Genomic DNA, 19,542 nt, shown 5'->3' with positions numbered 1-19,542 from the left:
AAAGTTCGTAACCAGACGTACCTCTGTACTGTCTTGGTCATATGGCGCCAGTGAGAGTCAAAGCACAGAAAAGCATTGGGGCATTGATGCGAAATTTTGTCAACCGTAAGGGAGAGGGCAGCTGATTACTATCAAATATCTTCAGGGAAGGTTTAAAGCGCTTACCCAAATGCTCTATGGTGTTGAAAACTCAGGTTCTGATTCAAACTCCATTAAAGTTTTGGAAACTCCAGTATATTTCACACACACCCCGCTAGCAATATTCTACTATCAGAAGTAACAGCAGCTCTTATTCATACAGAATACAGATGGTCAACAATTAAAGGCAAGAGTGGACTGAGCTCAGCTAAAGTATATATTTTTTAATTTGCTACTATGCCTACTGAGAGTTTTCCTGCACTGTGCTATATGGAATTGGACGGTAACAAGTTTGAAAAACCACTTGTCAAGATGTTTTAGACCAGGCACGTCCAACAGCTAGATCGTGATCTACCATTACATCACTGGACATCCGTGGTAGATCAGTGGCTCCCTGCAAAGAAGCTGAACAACTTTGGCTCTCCTAAAAGAAGCTCAACATTTTTGCCCTGCACCCCCCCAAAAATGGGACTTCCCTCTCTAAAAAAGCTCAGCAACTGACCTGAACCCCCCAAAACAGGGCTTTCCTTCCTACAAAATGCTCAACAACTTTGACATGAACCCCCCAAAAGGGGGGTAGATCACTGCCAGTTTATAACTTGTGAGTAGGTCGCAGTCTCTTGGGAGTTGGCCACCCCTGTTTTAGACTATTATTAACCAGATTTTTGCCTTGGTATCCACTCTTGAGAACACAGCATTTTAGAGCTAGTTACCTGACCAAACTTACCAGCTTCCTTTAGAAATGTCTTTATTGAATTAGGCATCACTTTATAAACACAACTGCAGTCTTTGATGACTAGTGTTGTCCCCTAGGCAGACAGCCTTGGTATTTGTGGCCAACGTTAGGTGGAAGACATCACTCGTTTGTTAGCCTGTTCCTCATATAGAGACCCAAGAGGTCACTTTCTGAAACCATTGTTGACGCAAGCAAGCAGGTACACCCTGACAGAAATGGTCTAGTTTCTTTTTAATGAGGACAATAGCTTTGTCACACACAGAGTGGCTCCCTATGCACTGGCTTCAAAAAAGGAAAGAAAAGTGGGGGAAAGGAGGAGGAATAATAATAATAATAATAATAATAATAATAATAATAATAATAATTTATTTCTACCCTGCCCATCTGGCTGGGTTTCCCCAGCCACTGTGGGCGGCTTTCAACAGAACATTAGAAACAGAACATTAGATAAAATAGCTATAAATCCAGCTGAAAGGCTGGATTTGAGTTTATTGGTGTCCTCTCAAATCATGGATGTTGGCTCATTGGGGATGTAAGCTCTGTACTGTCTTATTTTATTTTATTGGTACTGTTGCTGTGGGTTTGACATTGCTTTGGGCTAGAACGACAAACTTCTATATAAAAATCCTGCTAAGTCTTAAACTATTTTACCACCACGCCTTTCCATTGCTTTTATGGGCTCACACAAACTACATCCTTCCAACCCTGTCTCAAATATATTTGCTATTTCTTTTAATTGTGTTTGAAGCATAATGAGTTAATTTGAGGGCGGATATATCTCCAATTTTTAAATGAAAGAAAACAAATATAAATGAAAAGGTGTTCTTAATAATTCGGTACACTTGTGCATTTCACGATGAAATCAAAGTTGAAAGGGTAAAAGCAAGTAAATCTGGTAAACTGAAAAGGATCTGGATTTGCCGGTAAATTGTTCCTAAGGCAGATAATTCCTTTTACAGCTTTTCAAGTTAGAAGCTCTCAACAGAACAGGAAACTATCAAAGGGAAAGATTTGGAACCTCTGCCGGCAAGCGATGAATTAATAGTTTCACAGTGCCTGCTGGGTAAATGGGTGGGTCTATGCAAATTTAGCACCAATCGCCATCGGAGTAACCAGGCAGATGGCTGAGAAATTTATAAAATCGAAAGAATAATCTACTTTTGAGGTTAAATTGTCGATCTAGAGGGTGCTGAGTTGGAAATGTTGTCGGAGTGTATTTTGTGGAATTGGAAACGGTGCTGATTCTGATGGGGCGGTGAAAGCTTTGCGGCGCCATGTACCCACCATAACCACGAAAGGCATCGGAAAAGGAGACCTGCGTAATTTTTGTTTCCCTTGGTATCGCTTCTCGGCCTTTTGGCTAAGATCAAGTGTAGTATCTGTTCTTATCAGTTTAATATCTGATATGTCCTCTATTTGAGGACTATATATTAAATGGATTTTTGGAATTGGGAGATGGAATAGGGGCTTGCTCCGTCCACTCCATGCATCGACCTGGTATTGCAGTACCTCCAGGAACGGTGCACCTCCCTTTGGGGGGAATATTATTGGTATAAAAAAATAGATGAAAGTAGCGTGGACTGTGTTCTGGTTCTCACCAAGCTTATGCTCTACAAAGCTTTTTGAAAACCAAAGTGCAGTGGTGCTTTGCGCTTATTCTGGATGTTTTATAGAGTTGTCTAACCGAACAACCTTTGCAAAAATACATATATTTGGAGAAAATAAATGAAGTGATGAAAATGACACACAAAAGTGCATTAGTCCTACCTCGGGTTACAAACGCTGCGGGTTGCGGGTTTTTAGGTTGCAGACTGCGCTGGATTTCGGCGCTTGTGCATGCACAGAAGCACAAAATGACATAACGCGCATGCACAGACACGCCACTTCAGGCTGTGAACACTGCAGGTTGCAAATGTGCCTCCCGTATGGATCACGTTCACAACCAGAGGGATGACTGTATTAAAAAGAGCTTGCCTGCAAAAATGTGTGTGTTAGTCAAAACTACATACAAAAAAGCCTTGTGTCAGCCTGGGGTTGCAGTGCCTCCAGGAACACGGCACCTCATCTCTGTGGAGGAATACGGCTGGTTCAGAAAAAAATAAAAAATGAAATAAGTAGCATAATGTTCTGCTTCGGAATGTTCTAGTTCCAAATTCTAACCAGCCAGACTCTGTTTCCAAAATATTCCAATCACCTCCCCACCCAACCGCTCAGCATTCCATGGCCACTTACTTAGTCATCATTGGTTTCCTCCTTAAAAATATATATATTTGTGGTACTTTCCAAACCATCCTGCCCGCTTATATCTCCAGGGAGGGCGCCATTTTGACTACATAAGCCTGGCATTTCAATGAACAGGTTAACAAATATGCAGCAGATTTCAGGAACTCCCCCCAACACTGCAGCCCAATAAATTAGAGATTTCAGAAGGCATCAATTTCTGTCCTTACTCCTGCTCCTCACAAGCAGCACTGATCCCCTTCTGCTGCAGTTTGCCTTCCATCAAGAGTCAAGTTATTTGTCTAGCTGTCTGCTGTGGCAGAATTTTACACAATGAATTATTGTACAGTATGGTTATGTTATTTTATGATGCTCGTTTCAGTGCAAAGGCCATTCATTCCCGTGCAAAGGAAATGGCATGCAAATGGGGACATTGGTTCTCATTTGCCTGTTTAAGGGAATGGCCGCTGCCCCACTAACCTCAGCCAGCCCCCTTCAGCCTGCCTTCCTAGGGAACAAGGGGGGGGGGCTGCCTGCCAGCTTCCTTCTCCTTAGAGTAGACTCAGACTTGTCTTTGCAGAACTCAGCAGGGAAGAGGCGTTGGAGGAGGAGAGCAAGGGAGAATTATCCCGCCCCACCTGTCATTCTGGCTCCACCTCCTGCCTGCATTTCCCTTTTCAGTCCCAATGCAAACCAGGCACCACTGCCTGGAACCTGCAGTTTGTTAAAGTTGCTTGGAATAAGGGAAATATTTATTCTGCAACTCTGCTTGGCTTGACAGCTGAGTTTTTGCAGGATGCTCTCAAGGGGAACAGGAAGTTAGGAGCGGGGAAACTGTAAGGTAAAGGTAAAGGTACCCCTGCCCTTATGGGCCAGTCGTGTCTGACTCTAGGGTTGCGCGCTCATCTCGCTCAAGAGGCCGGGAGCCGGCGCCGTCCGAAGACACTTCCGGGTCACGTAGCCAGCGTGATGAAGCAGCAGCTGGCGAGCCAGCACCAGTGTCGCACACGGAAACGCCGTTTACCTTCCCGCTATAAAGCGGTACCTATTTATCTACTTGCACTTAGGGGTGCTTTTGAACTGCTAGGTGGGCAGGAGCTGGGACCGAAAGACGGGAGCGAACCGCCGATAATACGATCGGCAAATCCTAGGCACTGAGGTTTTACCCACAGCGCCACCCGCGTCCCTTTGGGGACCTGTACTGGCACGCAATAAGTTAACAGATACAAGGACCCGGACTTGTAAATGGGCGGGAGTATGCAGATTTAGCACCAATCGCCATCCGAGTAACCAAGCAGATTGCTGAGAAATTGATAAAATCGAAAGAATAATCTAGTTCTGAGGTTAAATTGTCGATCTAGAGGGTGCTGAGTTGGACTACAGAAGTAGAAATGTTGTCACAGTGTATTTTGTGGAATTGGAAACGGTGCTGATTCCGAGGGGGCGTTGAGAGGTTTGCCGCACCAAGCTACCCACCGACACCTGAAAAGGCATCGGGAAAGAAGACCTGCTTAATTTTTGTTTCCCTTGGTATCGCTTCTCGGCCTTTTGGCTAAGATCAAGTGTAGTATCTGTTCTTATCAGTTTAATATCTGATATGTCCTCTATTTGAGGACTATATATTAAATGGATTTTTGGAGCTGGGAGATGGAATAGGGGCTTGCTCCGTCCACTCCATGCATCGACCTGGTATTGCAGTACCTCCAGGAACGGTGCACCTCCTTTCGGGGGGAATATTGCTGGTGCAAAAAATAGATAAAGCTTTAATTTCTTGTTGTTTTATTCTCAACTATAGTTTAGCTTTTTTTCTCAATGCTAAGGAATCTCCCGCGGTCATCTTCCCAACCCCCTCCAATGCAGGACTCTTTTGCCCAAGGCGGGCGGCGGCTCTTGAACTCACAATCCGGAAGCTGAGTCTCATGCTACACGGACTGAGCTATCCCAGCATGCTCATTCATATATTCACAAAAACAAAGGGCTTCGACCCCATTAGAATGTTTGAAGCTTTGGGAATTAGATCCTATATGGAGCTTAAAGGTGAACCGTCTGTGCAACGTGGACGTGCCACATAAGACACATTCTGCAATTTTTAATACATAACTCAAGTCTCTTAGGATGGCAGCACAAGTACCCTTTGGAACTCTCTGCCGATTGATATCATGCCTTCACTTTACTCTTTCCCCTGCCGGCTAAAAATATTTTTGTTCCTGCAAGCGTGGGCAAGTTTTTATACAGTGGATGCGAGTTTTAATCTATTTTTAGTCGGATGTTATTTTAACGTTTCAAAAGTCTTGAACACTAGACCTTGAGGGGTTTAGTGGTGTATAAATTTTATGAACTAAAAATAAATAAATCGCCACAGCACTGCAGCCCCATAAACACTAACAAGCAACCTTAGCAAAACCCAAACAACAAACAAAGCAATACAAACCCACCCAATTAGCAGATAACGACAACCTCATCAACCCCCTTCCCTAGTTCACATCGGTGGGTGCGTGCTCCCTCCAAGCATTAGTCAACATCCTCCCACGTGGGCAGAGCTGTAACGAAACACATCGGGGAAACGGTAGCAAAAGTTGGATCTGCTTTGCAGTTGACCCAGATGCCGCTTGTCTCTTGCTGCTGCTGGGGCTGCAGATGCGGCTTTGCAGAGATGGGCCACTTCCTCCTTGTGCTCTAGTCTAGAGATCTCCTTAGCTCCTCCTTCCCCCTTCCTCCCGCCCCACTGAAGATGGCAGCAGCAGCAGCAAGCTGGCTGAAAGGTCCTCGGGGTGTTTTCAGGACGCTGGTGCGCTCCTCGCTTTCTTCTGCCTCTTCCTCTTCCTCTTGGTCAGGTGGGTGCCTCTCACGCCAAGGAGAAAAAGGGAGGGCAGGGGAGCTTTTGCACAATTGAGGTTTGCAAAAAGGCTCCTTCCAAGCATTCATCCTGATCTGCTTGCATCAAAGCTTAGGCGGCGGCTGGGCTCTGGATTTGGAGATTTATTAGGTGGTGCTGCCTGTTCAAATGAATGCAAAGGCGCCATACATCTGAAGCGCATGTGCTCCTCAAAGATTTCTGGGAGCTGTAGTTTGTTAAAGGGGTGCCGGGAATTGTAGCGGTGTGAGGGGTAAGCTGTAGTTTCCCAGGGTTCTTTGAGGGAAGGTGAGGGCTTTAAATGTATACACAACCACAGACCGAGGGCACCCCAAACAGGAATGCTTTGCTATGTAAAGAGCCTTATGCTGTTTGTCTGCATTTTTTACGTGTGTGTACACACACACACACACACACACACACACACACACACAATTGGTCTGAGAGCATCAGGTGCAATAAGCTAAGCAGTTTTGTGCTTCATCAGTCCTTGGATGAGAGATCATGTCATGTAAGAGCAGGATTTAAGTATAAGTGATCATCCCCCCCCAAAAAAAAATATTTTTTTAAAAAGAATACAGTATAACCAATATTTTTTTCCCTTCTCCTCTGATGGTGTTTGTGCACTGGCAAATCTCACAGTTTGCCTTGAGCATGCTGATTTCTTCCTTTTGATTCTTGGTGATCCCATTTTTGCTGCACACCTGTGTTCATGATTGGAAGGAATAGAGGATTGGACTAGATGTTCCTCAGGGTCCCTCCCCACTCTGATTCCCCCACTCTGATTTTGAATTATGCTTTGGGAAAATGGCTACCCCAAGGGAGTCCCACAGAAGGGCAAAATCCGCCTTTTAAGGCACTGAGGGTCACTCCCAACATCCTGTCTGATGCTTACACATGATGATTTGTGATTATCATGACTGTGTCGGGGCAATTGTATGCAATCCAGCTTTCCATACAGTTTGAGCCTGCAAAAGTCCTGGGGCAGCCACACTGCTTCTTCCCAAATCGGCGCATAATGCTGCAACCTTCTGCTTGAATCCTGTAACTTTTTATATCACAGATCTTCTGGTTTATTTTTGTCCTGCAATGATGATAATGATGATGATGATGATGATTTTCTCCAATTATAAAACAAATGAGAACATAACAAACACAATTAGGGAATGTACATCAAATAATAAATTTGAATATACATCAAATAATAAATGTCCTGCTTTTGTGACAGGGGGTTGGACTAGATGACCCTTGGGGTCCCTTCCAACTAAGATTCTAAGTCACAAAAAAGGGCTGGTTAATGCCAAGGGAGTAAACCACCTTGGATTTAACTTCTGAGTAAATGTGCTTAGGACTGCGCTCTGGAGAATACCCTGTGTGTTTAGTTTTATTTTATTTTTTTATTTTTAAATTTCCAATGCAAAATTACAACAAAAATTACAAACACTGAATCCAAAATAAAAGAGTACAAACAAGAAAAAAACACAAGAGAAAAAAGAACACAAGAAAAACAAAAAAATCTACAAATAAAACCATATCGTCATTCTAATCATTATGTACATATACACATATTGACTTCCTTCGTTCTAAGACCTCGAAATTTTTACTCTTTCTAAATTGTTGTGTCTAATGTAGATTACTTTTTGCACCATTTTCCTCTTTCTTTAACCCTGCAAAGCTTCGTTCGTTACATGTGTTTAGTTTTAAATTTTTGTGGGGTCAGAGAAAGGCAAGGCGAGCTGAGGTCCAGCAAATGTGTGGCCTCGCAGTTGACACGCGGCCCATTCTGCCTCCATCCATCTTCCAGATGATCTCCTTCGGCAAATGGACCAGCGTGACGCCTGGGACCGCTTCTACACCGCTAAGGAAAAAGGAGCTTCGCGTCCTGGCCACTTTGACTGGTTCTTTTCCTACGAAGATGTCTCGGGGTTCCTGCTCTCCTTCCTTCAGAGCTCGCCGGCCGGCCGGACCCAAATACTAGACGTCGGCTGCGGCACATCCGCTTTAAGTCTGGGGCTCTTTCGAGACTCGCCCCGGCAACTTCACATCTCGTGTTTGGATTTCTCCCCTCCAGCCATTGACTCACTGCAACAGCTGGCGAGGGAGAGCCCCCCACCGGGGCACCCTCTTTCCGAACTGCACTGCTACCTGGCCGATGCCACTGCCTTGACCAGCACCTTTCAGGAGGGATCGTTCCACCTCATACTCGACAAGGGGACCTGTGATACGCTGCTACGATGCCCCCAGGGCCCGGGCAGAGCCAAGACGTTGGTGTCAGAGTGCCTGAGGGTGCTGAGGCCCACAGGGAACCTACTTCAGTTTTCCGATGAGGATCCGGACGCCAGGGTGCCGTTTTTGGAACAGGCAGGGGTGGTGAAAGTTACCGTGAAGGAAATTGCGCATATCGGTGGCATCTGTTACTATGCTTACATACTAAGCCCAGACTCTTCAGGGACCAGTGGAGCTGTCAAATAGAAGAGGGACCGAAAAACTGTATCCTATGAGGTGAAGTAAAACCTTCGAGGCCAGCAGGGGTTTAGAAATTGGGTGCTAGCTAATGCTCTTCAAGCAATCGATCATGTAGTGTGGCAGCATCTGCTCTCTGGAACTCCCTGCCACTTGATCTTAAGCAAGTGCCTCTGTTGTGCTTGTTTTGGCGTCTGCAAAAAACTTTTCTGTGTAAGCAAGCCTACCCAGGGAAGAAAGCGCTGGAGGCAGAAAACAACAGGAATGGCAAAAGGGAATGACAATGAGCCGGTTTGAGAGTTATTCTCATTTATTACATTTCTCACCCACCCTTCACCATCAGGTTCCAGGGCGGGTTACAACAGTTTAAAAATACGTTATTTTGAAATAAGTTAAAACAGATGACAGTTGAGAGAATAGGGTGGGTTCTAAGATATACATACCAGTATATCTGAGGTGTCAAAGAGGTTAATCTTCAGCATATGACAAAAATTACATAATGCAGGTGCCATATACAACTCTGAAGAGAGAAATTTCACAATAGAGGGGCTGCCACGGAGAACGCCCTCACCCAGGCCTCTACCACCCCAAATTTGTGAGGGTGGTGGAACTACCAACAGGCCCCCTCTGCCAATCCTAACACTTGAGAGGCAGCCATTCAGATACCGGTTATTTGGGGCCTAAGTAATTGAGAACTCCAGACCTTAACCCGGCTGCTGCATTTTGGACCATTTGAAGTTTCCAAATTATCTTCAAGGGCAGCCCCGCATGCAGTGTGTTGCAGTAATCCAGCTGGACGTTACCAGAGTGCGGAATGCAGTGGCCAAGTCATTTCTGTCCAAAAGCTGGTGAACCAGCTGAAGCCCAAAATAAGCATCTGAGGCTTCAGTGACAGGGCTGGATCCAGGAGGTACCCTCAAGCTACAGACCTGCTCCTTCCAGCTCCTTTAGCCGCAGGCAAAAAACCAAGGATGGAGAACCCCTTTCAATTTGAGGGCCACGTGCTCTTTTAGACAGCCTTTTGGGGGCCTGGGGGGGAATGGGTGTGTCTGAGGAGCAGAGGCGACTGGAAAGAATCCCAAGGGCCAGACAGAACTTTGGCTTGAGATGTGAAGGCCTGGGGGGGGGGTGTTTCTTTAAAAAAAATTATTATTCCATGTTTTTTTCTCCCAAGCCTTCACATTTCTAGACCTAGAGAGTCACACTTGCCTCTCTCGCCCCAGTTTAAGCCAAGAGCTAAATGGAAAAGGAGGTGGCACTGTGTAGGAATTGTGGGAAGGAGCTTCAGGCCTAATCCTCCGCTGACAGACGCTCATCCCGGTTGATAGAATGACACTGAAGTCACCATTGCCATGTTTGTCTTCAGGCCCCTTTGCCTGGGAAAGTGGGAAGTGACAGAGACAGGATGTCTGTGTTACTGTGTTCCGCGAAGTGGGACTATTGTGCTTTTTCTCTTTGCTGTCTGATGCTAGAGAGAGAGGGGGGGAGCCGTGTTGCAGTGCTCCACGTGTGTTTATATGTAAATAAAGTAGATTAACCCAAATGCTGAGTTGCTGAGGTCTGTAACGCAAGCTGCAAAGACTCTGCGGATCCCTAAGTGTGCCGATGTCTGTTGGCATCGGTCGCTGTGATGTTCGGGCTGAAGAAAGCTTCTGAAGCTCCTGAACGATCGACCAGGAGGGAGAGAACATGCCAGTCGGGCATGTGTCTCTGCCAGGGTCCTACTCGAGTGTAGGACGAGCTCCTGACATCTGCTACCCCTCTGAGAGACACCTTGAAACGAAACAGCGAGATGCTACTTTTGCTTCTTTCCAAGGCGATGCCCCAGAGTCCCTTTCCAAGACGTTGCCAAGTCGTGATTAGACGTGGGTGACGTTGGGAAGGTACTGTTTCTGTCCATCCGTCCCAGGGAAACATTGGTCAGAACGTTACAGAAGCACCTCCTCCACGTCGCTGTCGAAAGACGACAATCCTTGGAAAACAAGAAGAGAGGGGAGGAGGTTACAGGGGGACCTGGATAACCTGAAAATCTCTTGCAAAGGATTCTGGGCCGTATTCACTCAGTAAAGTGTGGCATACTAGGGTGCTGTTTTTCTAGAAAAAGAGGTGCCAGAACTCACCATGAACATTATTATTATTATTATTATTATTATTATGCCACCTTTCATCAAAAGATCTGAGGGCAGTTCACAAGAATGAAATGCAAGCTAAAACATAAGTAAATAATTAAACCAAAACAACAAAAATAACACTACAGTGGTTCTTCCGCTTAAGTACTTAATTTGTTCTGGAGGTCCGTTCTTAACCTGAAACTGTTCTTAACCTGAAGCACCACATTAGCTAATGGGGCCTCCTGCTACTGCCATGCCGCCGGAGCACAATTTCTGTTCTCATCCTGAAGCAAAGTTCTTAACCCAAGGTACTATTTCTGGGTTAGCGGAGTCTGTAACCTGAAGCGTATGTAACCCGAGGTACCACTGTAATGGCGCCCACCTGAGAGGTGCCAGAACTGAGTTCCAGCAAGTTCTGGCTGAAAAAAGCCCCACCCGAAGATCAAGTTGAGATTTGGGGGGTAGGCACTAGTAGGACACTCACCTGCCTCCAAGTCCTCCTCGCCGTCAGCAAAGAGCTCGTCTTGCTCCGCCTCCTCCAGCAACGTGAAGTCGGGGGGCCACCGCAGCTCCCCGCTTTCCACATCGCCCCCTTCGATGGGTTCCACTACAATGGAGGGCAGGCGAGCCTTCCCGGACCACGTCTCCACATAACGCTCCTCTTCGTACAGCCTCCGGGAGGCTGGCCCCTTGAAGACGCTCTCACACAGTTCCTCACATGGCGATTTCGCGCACTGGCCCCCGCAAGGGGCTGGCCGGATGCACATCTCCTCGCAGGGCAGCTCAAGGGGGTCCCTGGACATCTCCTCATAGGTCTCGCCAGGGAGGTCGCCGCACGACTCCGAGGGGGAGCCGCGGAAGGGATCTGCCCCCAGGCCCTGGGGAGGGCTTAGGAAGAGCTGGAGAGAGAAGTGCAGAAGAAGTTTTGACCCAAATCAAAGAACGGAAGGCCTTTTCACACGCTGACGATTGTTTGAATTCAGGACTTAGAGAGAGGCTGGTGCTGGGCACCCTGTGTTTAATTAAAGCGCAGGATTTCCCCCCTAAGAATCCTGGGAACTGTAGTTCGACAAGGGTGCGGGGAATAATAGGGGCAAAACTGCAGCTCCCAGAATTCTTTGGGGGAAGTCACATGCTTTAAATGTGTGGTGTGCATGCAGCCACGGTGGGCTTTACAAGTTACGGGGTGTGTGTGTTAGATTTCAAGCAGCTTATTGATGGTGTTGTAAATAAAAATATGCCCTTTTCCCTTATGGGGTATCCAAGAGCCCATATAGAGTCCTTACATAGGTTCCCTATTGGTAGGAGAAAATAACAGAGGCCAACCAGAGAATATTGAGAAGCAAAGCAGCTAGTAAGCCTGATCTTTATTGATCTGTTGCAACAGGGTGCTCCCCTCACACGCAGGAGAGGAAGAGGACCCCCAAAATTGCTGTGCAAGGGCTTATAAAGACTTTTGAAATTCCCATCCTCTAGATCAAGACCACCCCCAGAAACATTATGCATACATCACAGAAGGGGTGTAACCTAAGACCACCCCTCAGATACATCCCACCTACATCACAGAAATTTAAATGTTGTTTTTCTCTTGTCCTTGTTTATCTCCTGTCTGGCAAGTTACTTGATTGGATTGCCTGGGGAGCCTGGCCATTCTTTTGTAGTGGTAAAATACTTATTTCCTGGGCCAGGTCACAGGCTCACACCTTATTCAAACAGACATATCCTTGATACAGGATTTGTGAGGAAAGAGACAATGGGGAGGCTTTTCCAGTTTAACCTTGCAGAGAAAGGATTTGGTCAGTTTAGGAATCAAAATGGTTCCAGGTTGGCTTTCCTGTGTTGATCTATGTATGTGCAGTTATGAACATTACCATATATCTAAGACCATAAAATTCCTATCACAATGGTCAGAGCAAGTTTGATAGTGCAGGGGTAGGCAAACTAAGGCCCAGCGGCTGGGGCCTGCCCAATCACCTTCTCAATCCAGCACGGACGGTCCGGGAATCAGCGTGTTTTTACATGAGTAGAATGTGTGGTGAGATGCGGTGGCATCTCTGGGTTATTTGTGGGGCATAGGAATTCGTTCATCCCCCCACCCCCGCAAAAAATATAGTCCAGCCCCCCACAAGGTCTGAGGGACAGTAGACCGGCCCCCTGCTGAAAAAGTTTGCTGACCCCCCTGCCCTAGAGGAATGGGTGGGTTCTCCCTCCAGGGGAAGCCAGACAACCACCTGCTGGGCTGCTCTAGCTCACCTGTGGGGAATCTGTAGCCCTCTAGATGTTGTTGGACTACAACTCCCTTCATCTCTGGCCATTGGACATGCTGGCAAGGGGCCAATGGGAGTTGGAGTCCGAAAACCTCACTGGACTCCAACTCCCATCATCCCTGACCATCGGCTATGCCAGCTGCAACTTAGCTGACCTCCAACTTTACAATGCTGCAGTTAGTAAATTGTGATAAGGTTTATGTTGCTCACGTCATCTTCAGTTTGCCATTTCCTTTTCTGGTAAATAAAACTCTTCTGATAACTAAAACTTGTTTGGGGGGGGAGACTCCAATTGCAGTAGACAAAGCAGCTGAGCCCACACAGAGAGACTGCTTTGAGCTAGCAGTTCAACTCCTGCAAAGCTTGCATTTGAATGTCCCAGTTGCCAAGACCCTAGTGAACAGGGAACATCATTGAGGACATTCACTGGCTTTCTGATTCATGCTTTACACACTGGATGAGAAGGATAAGGGAAGTTCCTCAACTTGCATAGGAGGGAATTATATTATCTGAAGATGGAGGTGGACAGCAGCTCGAAAGAGCGTTCCCGTCTTACCTGGGTGTTCAAACAAGGCTCTCGGTGGGAACTGTCCTCCCTGGCTGAGATCCACTGCATCTCCTGATCAGTGTTCGGACCAGGCTCACCACTCATGGCAGGATCCAGACCTCCCATAGACATCTGGCACGCAGCACACGTTTCGCCCTGGGTGTCAGGGCCCTCACATCCCCTCATCATTTCAGTCATGACTGCATCTGGGAGCAGGCTTTTGAGAGAGATCCAGAGAGACTCAGGCCCCTTCCAGCTTTTGAGGTCCCTATCCATCACAAAAATAATAATAATGAATACACATGAAAGCAAAACAAGATCTGAGGGGACGTAGTCACCACAGCCTAATCTTGTGTCATCAGAACCAACAGTTTTACAAGCATTTGAAACTCTTTTAATACGACAAGAACTATGGCAGCAGTACTTTGTCAAGGGTGCAGAGAGATGTTGGGAAACCCCTCACAGAACTACAGTTCCCAAAGAGGTATAACAATCAATATCTTTTCACGGGGAACTTGTAGTTCTGTGGGAGGAAGAGAGAGGTCTCTGAGCAACTTTCAGCAACCTTAACACATACCCTCCAACATTAATCTGATAAAAAATAGGGATGTCTGAAGGAAAAGCAGCACATTCTGAGATCAAATCAGAAACCAGAATGGCTTCTGAAAATCCACAACTGTCCCTGGAAAACAGGGACACTTGGAGGGTCTGTAATAACAAACAATGGCTCCCCCCCCTTTTTTTTTTGAGGGGGAAGCCATGATTGTTTCATGTTTTGCTTTGAATGTGTGGTGTGCGTGCGGCCTCAGAATCGTGTCCCTCTCTGATAGCGGAGAGCTCAGGGTGCGGCCGCTTAAGAAGGATTAGGGTCTGAGTGCCCTGACTCTGGCCTGGGATCTCACGGAAGCGCTAAAGCGCTTTGTCCTCGTGGCCAGATAATCCTTCAGCCATAAGATATGCCCACATATCCCATCACTGCATGTGGAGCAAAGGGTCTGTGGTGACGTGACCCTGACTGCATAGGCAGCTTGCTCCCTCCCTCTGAGAATAGCAGGCCCACGTGGAACATGCTGCGTGAAGGGGTTGTTACAGGAATTCTAAGGTCTTAGAGAGAGAGAGAGAATAAATGTTCATAAATGTACAAGGCAAACACACATGCATAAGTATAGTGTCTGAAATAGTACAGGAGAGTGTGATAGGAATTTTGAGGTCTTAGATATATGTTAAATGTTCATAAGTGTACCAACCAAGCACGTACATAGATCAGCACAGGAAGACCGACCTGAAACCATTTTGATTCCCAAACTGACCAAATGTTTTCTCTGCAAGGTCAAAGGAAAATGGAAAAGCCTCCCCATTGTCTTTTCCTTCACAAATCCTGTCTTAAGGGCACATTTGGCTCAGGAACTAAGTGTTTATCATTACAAAAGAATGGCCAGGCTCCCCAGGCAATCCAATCAAGTGCCCATTAAACAGGTAACCTGGCAGACAGGAGGTAAACAAAGCACTCAGATTTCTGCTGTAGACCGCACTTTCTGTGATGTAGGTATGATATATGGGGGGGGGTCTTGAGCTACACCCCTTCTGTGATGTATGTATGATGTTTGGGGGGGGTCTTGATCTACAGGGTGGCAGTTTCAAAAGTCTATATAAGGGCTTGCACACCATTGTTCTGGGTTCCTTTGTAGCCTTATCGGAGTTCACTGACTGGGTCTGCGTTGCTCCGGGACAGGAGGAAGGAAGTCAAAATGACACCGAGTTGGTTCAAAGAAAGAGTTTATTCTGCTCTCTGGATAGCAGAAGGCACTTGCATGATTAGTCCACAGCAAGTCCAAAGAAATGACAAGTTTCATGCAGTATTTATATCCTCCAGGCACCCTCTCCCTCCTTCCAACCACGTCAGCCTATGTATGCAGGTTGACATCACATATGTTCCTGCTCTGGTACTCTCAACCATAAAAGGGATTTCCTTCCTGCACTCCTGACCATAAAAGGATATTCCTGTTCCTACTCCTATCTTGGAGCAAAAGGTCACTACTTCCGAAAACATGCTCTGGCGTTAGTCCCAGACTTGGGTCTCCCCGTCATTTGTGGTCAGAACATAAGATATGTCTGTGTCTGTTCTACTGGTAAAGTCAAGGCCAGTCTTGCCGTCAAACTGATAAGGGAGAGAGCTGTGTTCTTGTATTGCATTTGCTCAACGGCTCAAGTTTATGCATTTTAGCTAAGGAGAAATGGGGATTTTGGTGCAGTTTAAAAATGCCTGCACAGTCAGTTTTGGATTTGGGAATCCCATTCCTTCACCTTCTCCCTCCTGCGTGTTATGAGTGAGGACCCTGTTGCAACAGATCAATAAAGATCAGGCTTACTAGCTACTTTGCTTTTCAATAATCTCTGGTTGGCCTCTGTTATTTTCTCCTACCAATAGGGAACCTACATAAGGACTCTATATGGGTTCTTGGATACCCCACAAGGTGGAAAAGGCAGATTTTTGTTTACAACAAGAGCAATCCTGAAACCACTTTGACTCTCCCAAATTGACCTCAAATATTTCTCTGCAAGGAGGAAGGAAATGGGAAAAACTTTCCAATTGTCTTTGGACTGTAGGGGCTTACACCTCCCTGTAAATACAGTCTGGCAAGTATCTGATTCAGGAAGTATTTACCATCTCCAAGGAATGGCCAAGCTACCCAGAAAAGGCAATCAGATAATAAGGCATTATCAGGTATCCTGGCAGACAGGAGAGAAGCAACACACTCACATTTTTGCTGGGGACCACCTCTTTCTGTGATGTATGTATGATATTTTTTTTTGGGGGGGGGGTCTTGAGCTACAGGGTGGGCAATTTCAAAAGTCTATATAAGAGCTTGCACACCAATGTTCTGGGTTCCTCTCCTCCCTCTCTGCATGGGGGGAGTGGGGGGGGGAGTGGGGGACCTTGTTGCAGCAGTTTAATAGAGATCAGGCTGCTTTGCTTCTCAATATTCTCTGGTTGGGCTCTTGTTGTTTTCTCCTACTGACAGAGAACCTACGGGCTCTTGGGTATCCCATAAGGGAAAAAGGAGCAGTTTTTTCTTATAACAGGGTGTTACTGTGGCAAAAATATTCCAGCTTGGGGAGCCTTCTCTCCCTGGAACTGAGATATTATCCTCCTCTGAAGCATGGCAGACTCATTAAATGCAGAGTCTTACAACTCCTGAAGCAACCCTAAACTCCAAGGGATTTGCAGCAATGTCAAAGTTGGGCTGGTCAGAATCTGAGGTCGCATCTTCACCCCATGTTGAAAACGCTCCTATACTGCTTTAAGCAGTTGTGGCTTCCCGCAAAGGATCCTGGGAACTGTCATTTGCGAAGGGGTGCTGAGAGGAGACCCCTCACAGAGCTATAGTTCCCAGCACCCGTAACAAGCTACAACTCCCGAGATTATTAGAGGGAAGGCACAAAGTGGTTGAGATGTGATTTAAATGGAGAGTGTGGATGTGAGCGCTCTCAAGAGAAGCTGTTTGGGAACTTGGCCGCGCTAAAAAGCAAGCAAGCAAACAAAGAAACAAACATGTTCTTGACATGCAGAAATTAAAGAGGTGAAGCTCCTCCTCCCCACCTCAAATATTTTGTCTCTACCCTGAATAAAAGCTTCACTTTTCTTAAAAATATTTCTGGTGCACAAGGCACAGAGGGGAAAGTTGCAATTGCAGAATGTGTAGTATACCATACTGAAGTCCTCATTTACTAGCATGTTGAAATTGGGTCTGGGAATTAACAGGTAGCTGGTGTAACTAAAGAGGTTACACATTCCTGGCCAGAACTGACCCTTCAACCTATTTATCTATGGTTGATATGTCAGTGTAGATAATAACTGAGTTAGATGGACTGAGCTAAAAGGGAGTTTCACATGTTCCTATATTTTATTTTCAACACCTGCTAAAAGCATTCATCTTTGAAGAAGCCTTTCCCAGTCTGCACCTATACTGGCTCCCCCACTCCCGTATTTCTTAATTGTTTTATTACTTCTTGGTTGCCACCCTGGGCCTGGATATAAACTTAATAAAATGAAATAAATCAGCTCTGCCTTCAGAACTATGAGGAACCATGGAATCTTACTTTATTTGGGAGGGGGGATCCATGGTTCAGTGGTTCCCTGTTTTGCATGCAGAAGGCCCCTGATCATAGCTGTCAACTTACAGATTTGAAAATAAGGGACCAGCAGCCTTGAAAATAAGGGATCAGCAGTCAAAATAAGGGATCAACAATTACATATTTTGTTGCGTGCAAATGGCTTTAGATACCTATTAGGTCCATAAATTACCATATAGCATATATCCAACACAAAAAACAGCAACAATTTGTTGTTGACAAAGGACAGCTGGACATAGAAAGGGCCCCATTACCTTCAGTAGCTTATTTAAGAGACATCATCAATAAGGGACAGCAGCGGGACATGGCGCTGGGATAAGGGACTGTCCCGCCAAATAAGGGACGCTTGACAACTATGCCCAGGTTGGGCTGGGAAGAAGAGATTCCCCTCTGAAACCCTGAAGAGCTGCTGCCAGTCCGTGCAGGCAATACTGAAGTAGATGGACCGACAGCCTGACTCAGCCTAAGGCAGCTTCCTCTGTTCCTATAGGAACTCCTTGAAAACAAGGCAGGTTCAGTTGGGAATCCACCAAGAGGAACTCTCCACCCCTCCCCTTCAGTTTCTCACCTTTTCCTGGAAATCGGTCCTGTGGGATCTTGGGTGGATCCTCTTCCAATTCCCAGGGCTCACCTTCTTCCGGCAGAAGGGGAAATATCCTCTTCCTTGTCTGGTGGAATTGGTGGGGCAGAGAGTGTGTTCGCTTCCCCAGGCTCTGGACAAAATAACAGAGCCATGGGGGGGGAGGAGAAGGAGGGGCTTCCAGATCCAGGGGGTGAGGTCACCCCGGGACACTGGCCATCCATCTCTATTCCCTGGATATTAATCGCCCTCTGAGATCATGGAAACTCAAAGCACAGCTAATGAGCTCAAGGCAGAGATTGTCACAGGGCTAGTGCGAAGGGTGGGGAATGCCTTACTTAAAGCAGACAGTAGTGGTGCCTGTCCTTTGTGTGTGCCTCATCGCAAATATCAAGGTGTAAGTGGGTTGCCAACTGATGGGACAAACCCAGCTGGGCCTGCACCTCTGCTTTTAATAGTGGCTTGACCCTCAAGTGAGACTTCTGGGTTTTTAAATAATAATAATAATAATGGGGACGCGGGTGGCGCTGTGGGTAAAACCTCAGCGCCTAGGATTTGCCGATCTCATGGTCGGCGGTTCGAATCCCCGTGACGGGGTGAGCTCCCGTCGTTCGGTCCCAGTTCCTGCCCACCTAGCAGTTCGAAAGCACATCTAAGTGCAAGTAGATAAATAGGGACCGCTTTACAGCGGGAAGGTAAACGGTGTTTCCGTGTGCTGCTCTGGTTCGCCAGAAGAGGCTTAGTCATGCTGGCCACGTGACCCGGAAGTGTCTTCGGACGGCGACGGCTCACGGCCTCTTAAGCGAGATGAGCACGCAACCCCAGAGTCGGACACGACTGGCCCGTACGGGCAGGGGTACCTTCACCTTTACCTAATAATAATAATACATTTTTGTATCTAACCTTTCTGATGCATGTGCATCGCTGAAGGAGGCATCCATTGATTTAAAAAAGGCAACCTCACAATAAAGTCGCAGCATCAGTAAATTACAGTGGTACCTCAGGTTACAGACGCTTCAGGTTACAGACGCTTCAGGTTACAGACTCCGCTAAACCAGAAATAGTACCTCGGGTTAAGAACTTTGCTTCAGGATGAGAACAGAAATTGTGTGGCGGCGGTAGCAGGAAGCCCCATAAGCTAAAGTGGTACCTCAGGTTAAGAACAGTTGCCGGTTAAGAACGTACCTCCAGAACAAATTAAGTTCTTAACCCGAGGTACCACTGTACTGCGGAAGAAGGTACAAGAGATGAAAAACGATATTCAGATCAGAATGTTGTCCACCCAGGCAGCAAGGCAAGGCTTCTATTTAAACGGCACGGAGATGAGTGTGCTAGTCTGCTGACACATGCAAGCCAACATTTCTAACAGCGTAGGAGCAGGGGCTGGTAAACAATATGGTACCTGAAGGATTGCCCCTCAAGTGGCAATCAACATTTTACAGCATTATCCAACCTCAATTCATCGAGGCAACAACCTCACATCTCTTATCAT

General features: G+C 46.4%; 2 protein-coding genes across 4 annotated transcripts; one reads left to right on the top strand and one right to left on the bottom strand.

Annotated features, from left to right (window-relative positions):
• The first annotated feature begins 5,790 nt into the window (after positions 1-5,790).
• CSKMT (citrate synthase lysine methyltransferase) lies at positions 5,791-8,708 on the top strand. Its single transcript, XM_082202556.1, has 2 exons — positions 5,791-5,928; positions 7,753-8,708. The coding sequence occupies exons 1-2, from the start codon at positions 5,826-5,828 to the stop codon at positions 8,418-8,420; spliced, it is 771 nt and encodes a 256-aa protein (XP_082058682.1). The 5' UTR covers positions 5,791-5,825; the 3' UTR covers positions 8,421-8,708.
• Positions 8,709-10,100: 1,392 nt separating this feature from the next.
• LOC309520572 (uncharacterized protein) lies at positions 10,101-18,168 on the bottom strand. Of its 3 annotated transcripts, none has more exons than XM_082202530.1 (3): positions 13,346-14,887; positions 11,007-11,421; positions 10,101-10,383 (listed from the first exon to the last, which is right to left on the bottom strand). In XM_082202530.1, the coding sequence occupies exons 1-3, from the start codon at positions 13,610-13,612 to the stop codon at positions 10,340-10,342; spliced, it is 726 nt and encodes a 241-aa protein (XP_082058656.1). In that variant the 5' UTR covers positions 13,613-14,887; the 3' UTR covers positions 10,101-10,339. The 3 variants fall into 3 exon arrangements, with proteins under 3 accessions (XP_082058656.1, XP_082058655.1, XP_082058654.1); XM_082202529.1 differs by lacking the exon at positions 10,101-10,383 and adding an exon at positions 18,039-18,168 and having other exon boundaries at positions 10,524-11,421; positions 13,346-13,604; XM_082202528.1 differs by lacking the exon at positions 10,101-10,383 and having other exon boundaries at positions 10,524-11,421; positions 13,346-14,943.
• Positions 18,169-19,542: the final 1,374 nt, after the last annotated feature.

The sequence above is a fragment of the Podarcis vaucheri genome, assembly GCF_965113315.1.
Source record: "Podarcis vaucheri genome assembly, chromosome: 16".
In the NCBI taxonomy this organism is placed as follows: domain Eukaryota; kingdom Metazoa; phylum Chordata; class Lepidosauria; order Squamata; family Lacertidae; genus Podarcis; species Podarcis vaucheri.
Note: the sequence above shows the minus strand (reverse complement) of the source record. Positions and strands in the feature narration are given on the sequence as shown.

Coding starts and splice junctions, on each gene's coding strand:
- CSKMT (XM_082202556.1), top strand. CDS start 5,826: ATGGCAGCAGCAGCAGCAAGCTGGCTGAAAGGTCCTCGGGGTGTTTTC. Junction 5,929..7,752: donor TTCCTCTTCCTCTTGGTCAG/GTGGGTGCCTCT, acceptor TCCATCTTCCAG/ATGATCTCCTTCGGCAAATG.
- LOC309520572 (XM_082202528.1), bottom strand. CDS start 13,612: ATGGATAGGGACCTCAAAAGCTGGAAGGGGCCTGAGTCTCTCTGGATC. Junction 11,422..13,345: donor AGCCTTGTTTGAACACCCAG/GTAAGACGGGAA, acceptor TTCTCTCTCCAG/CTCTTCCTAAGCCCTCCCCA.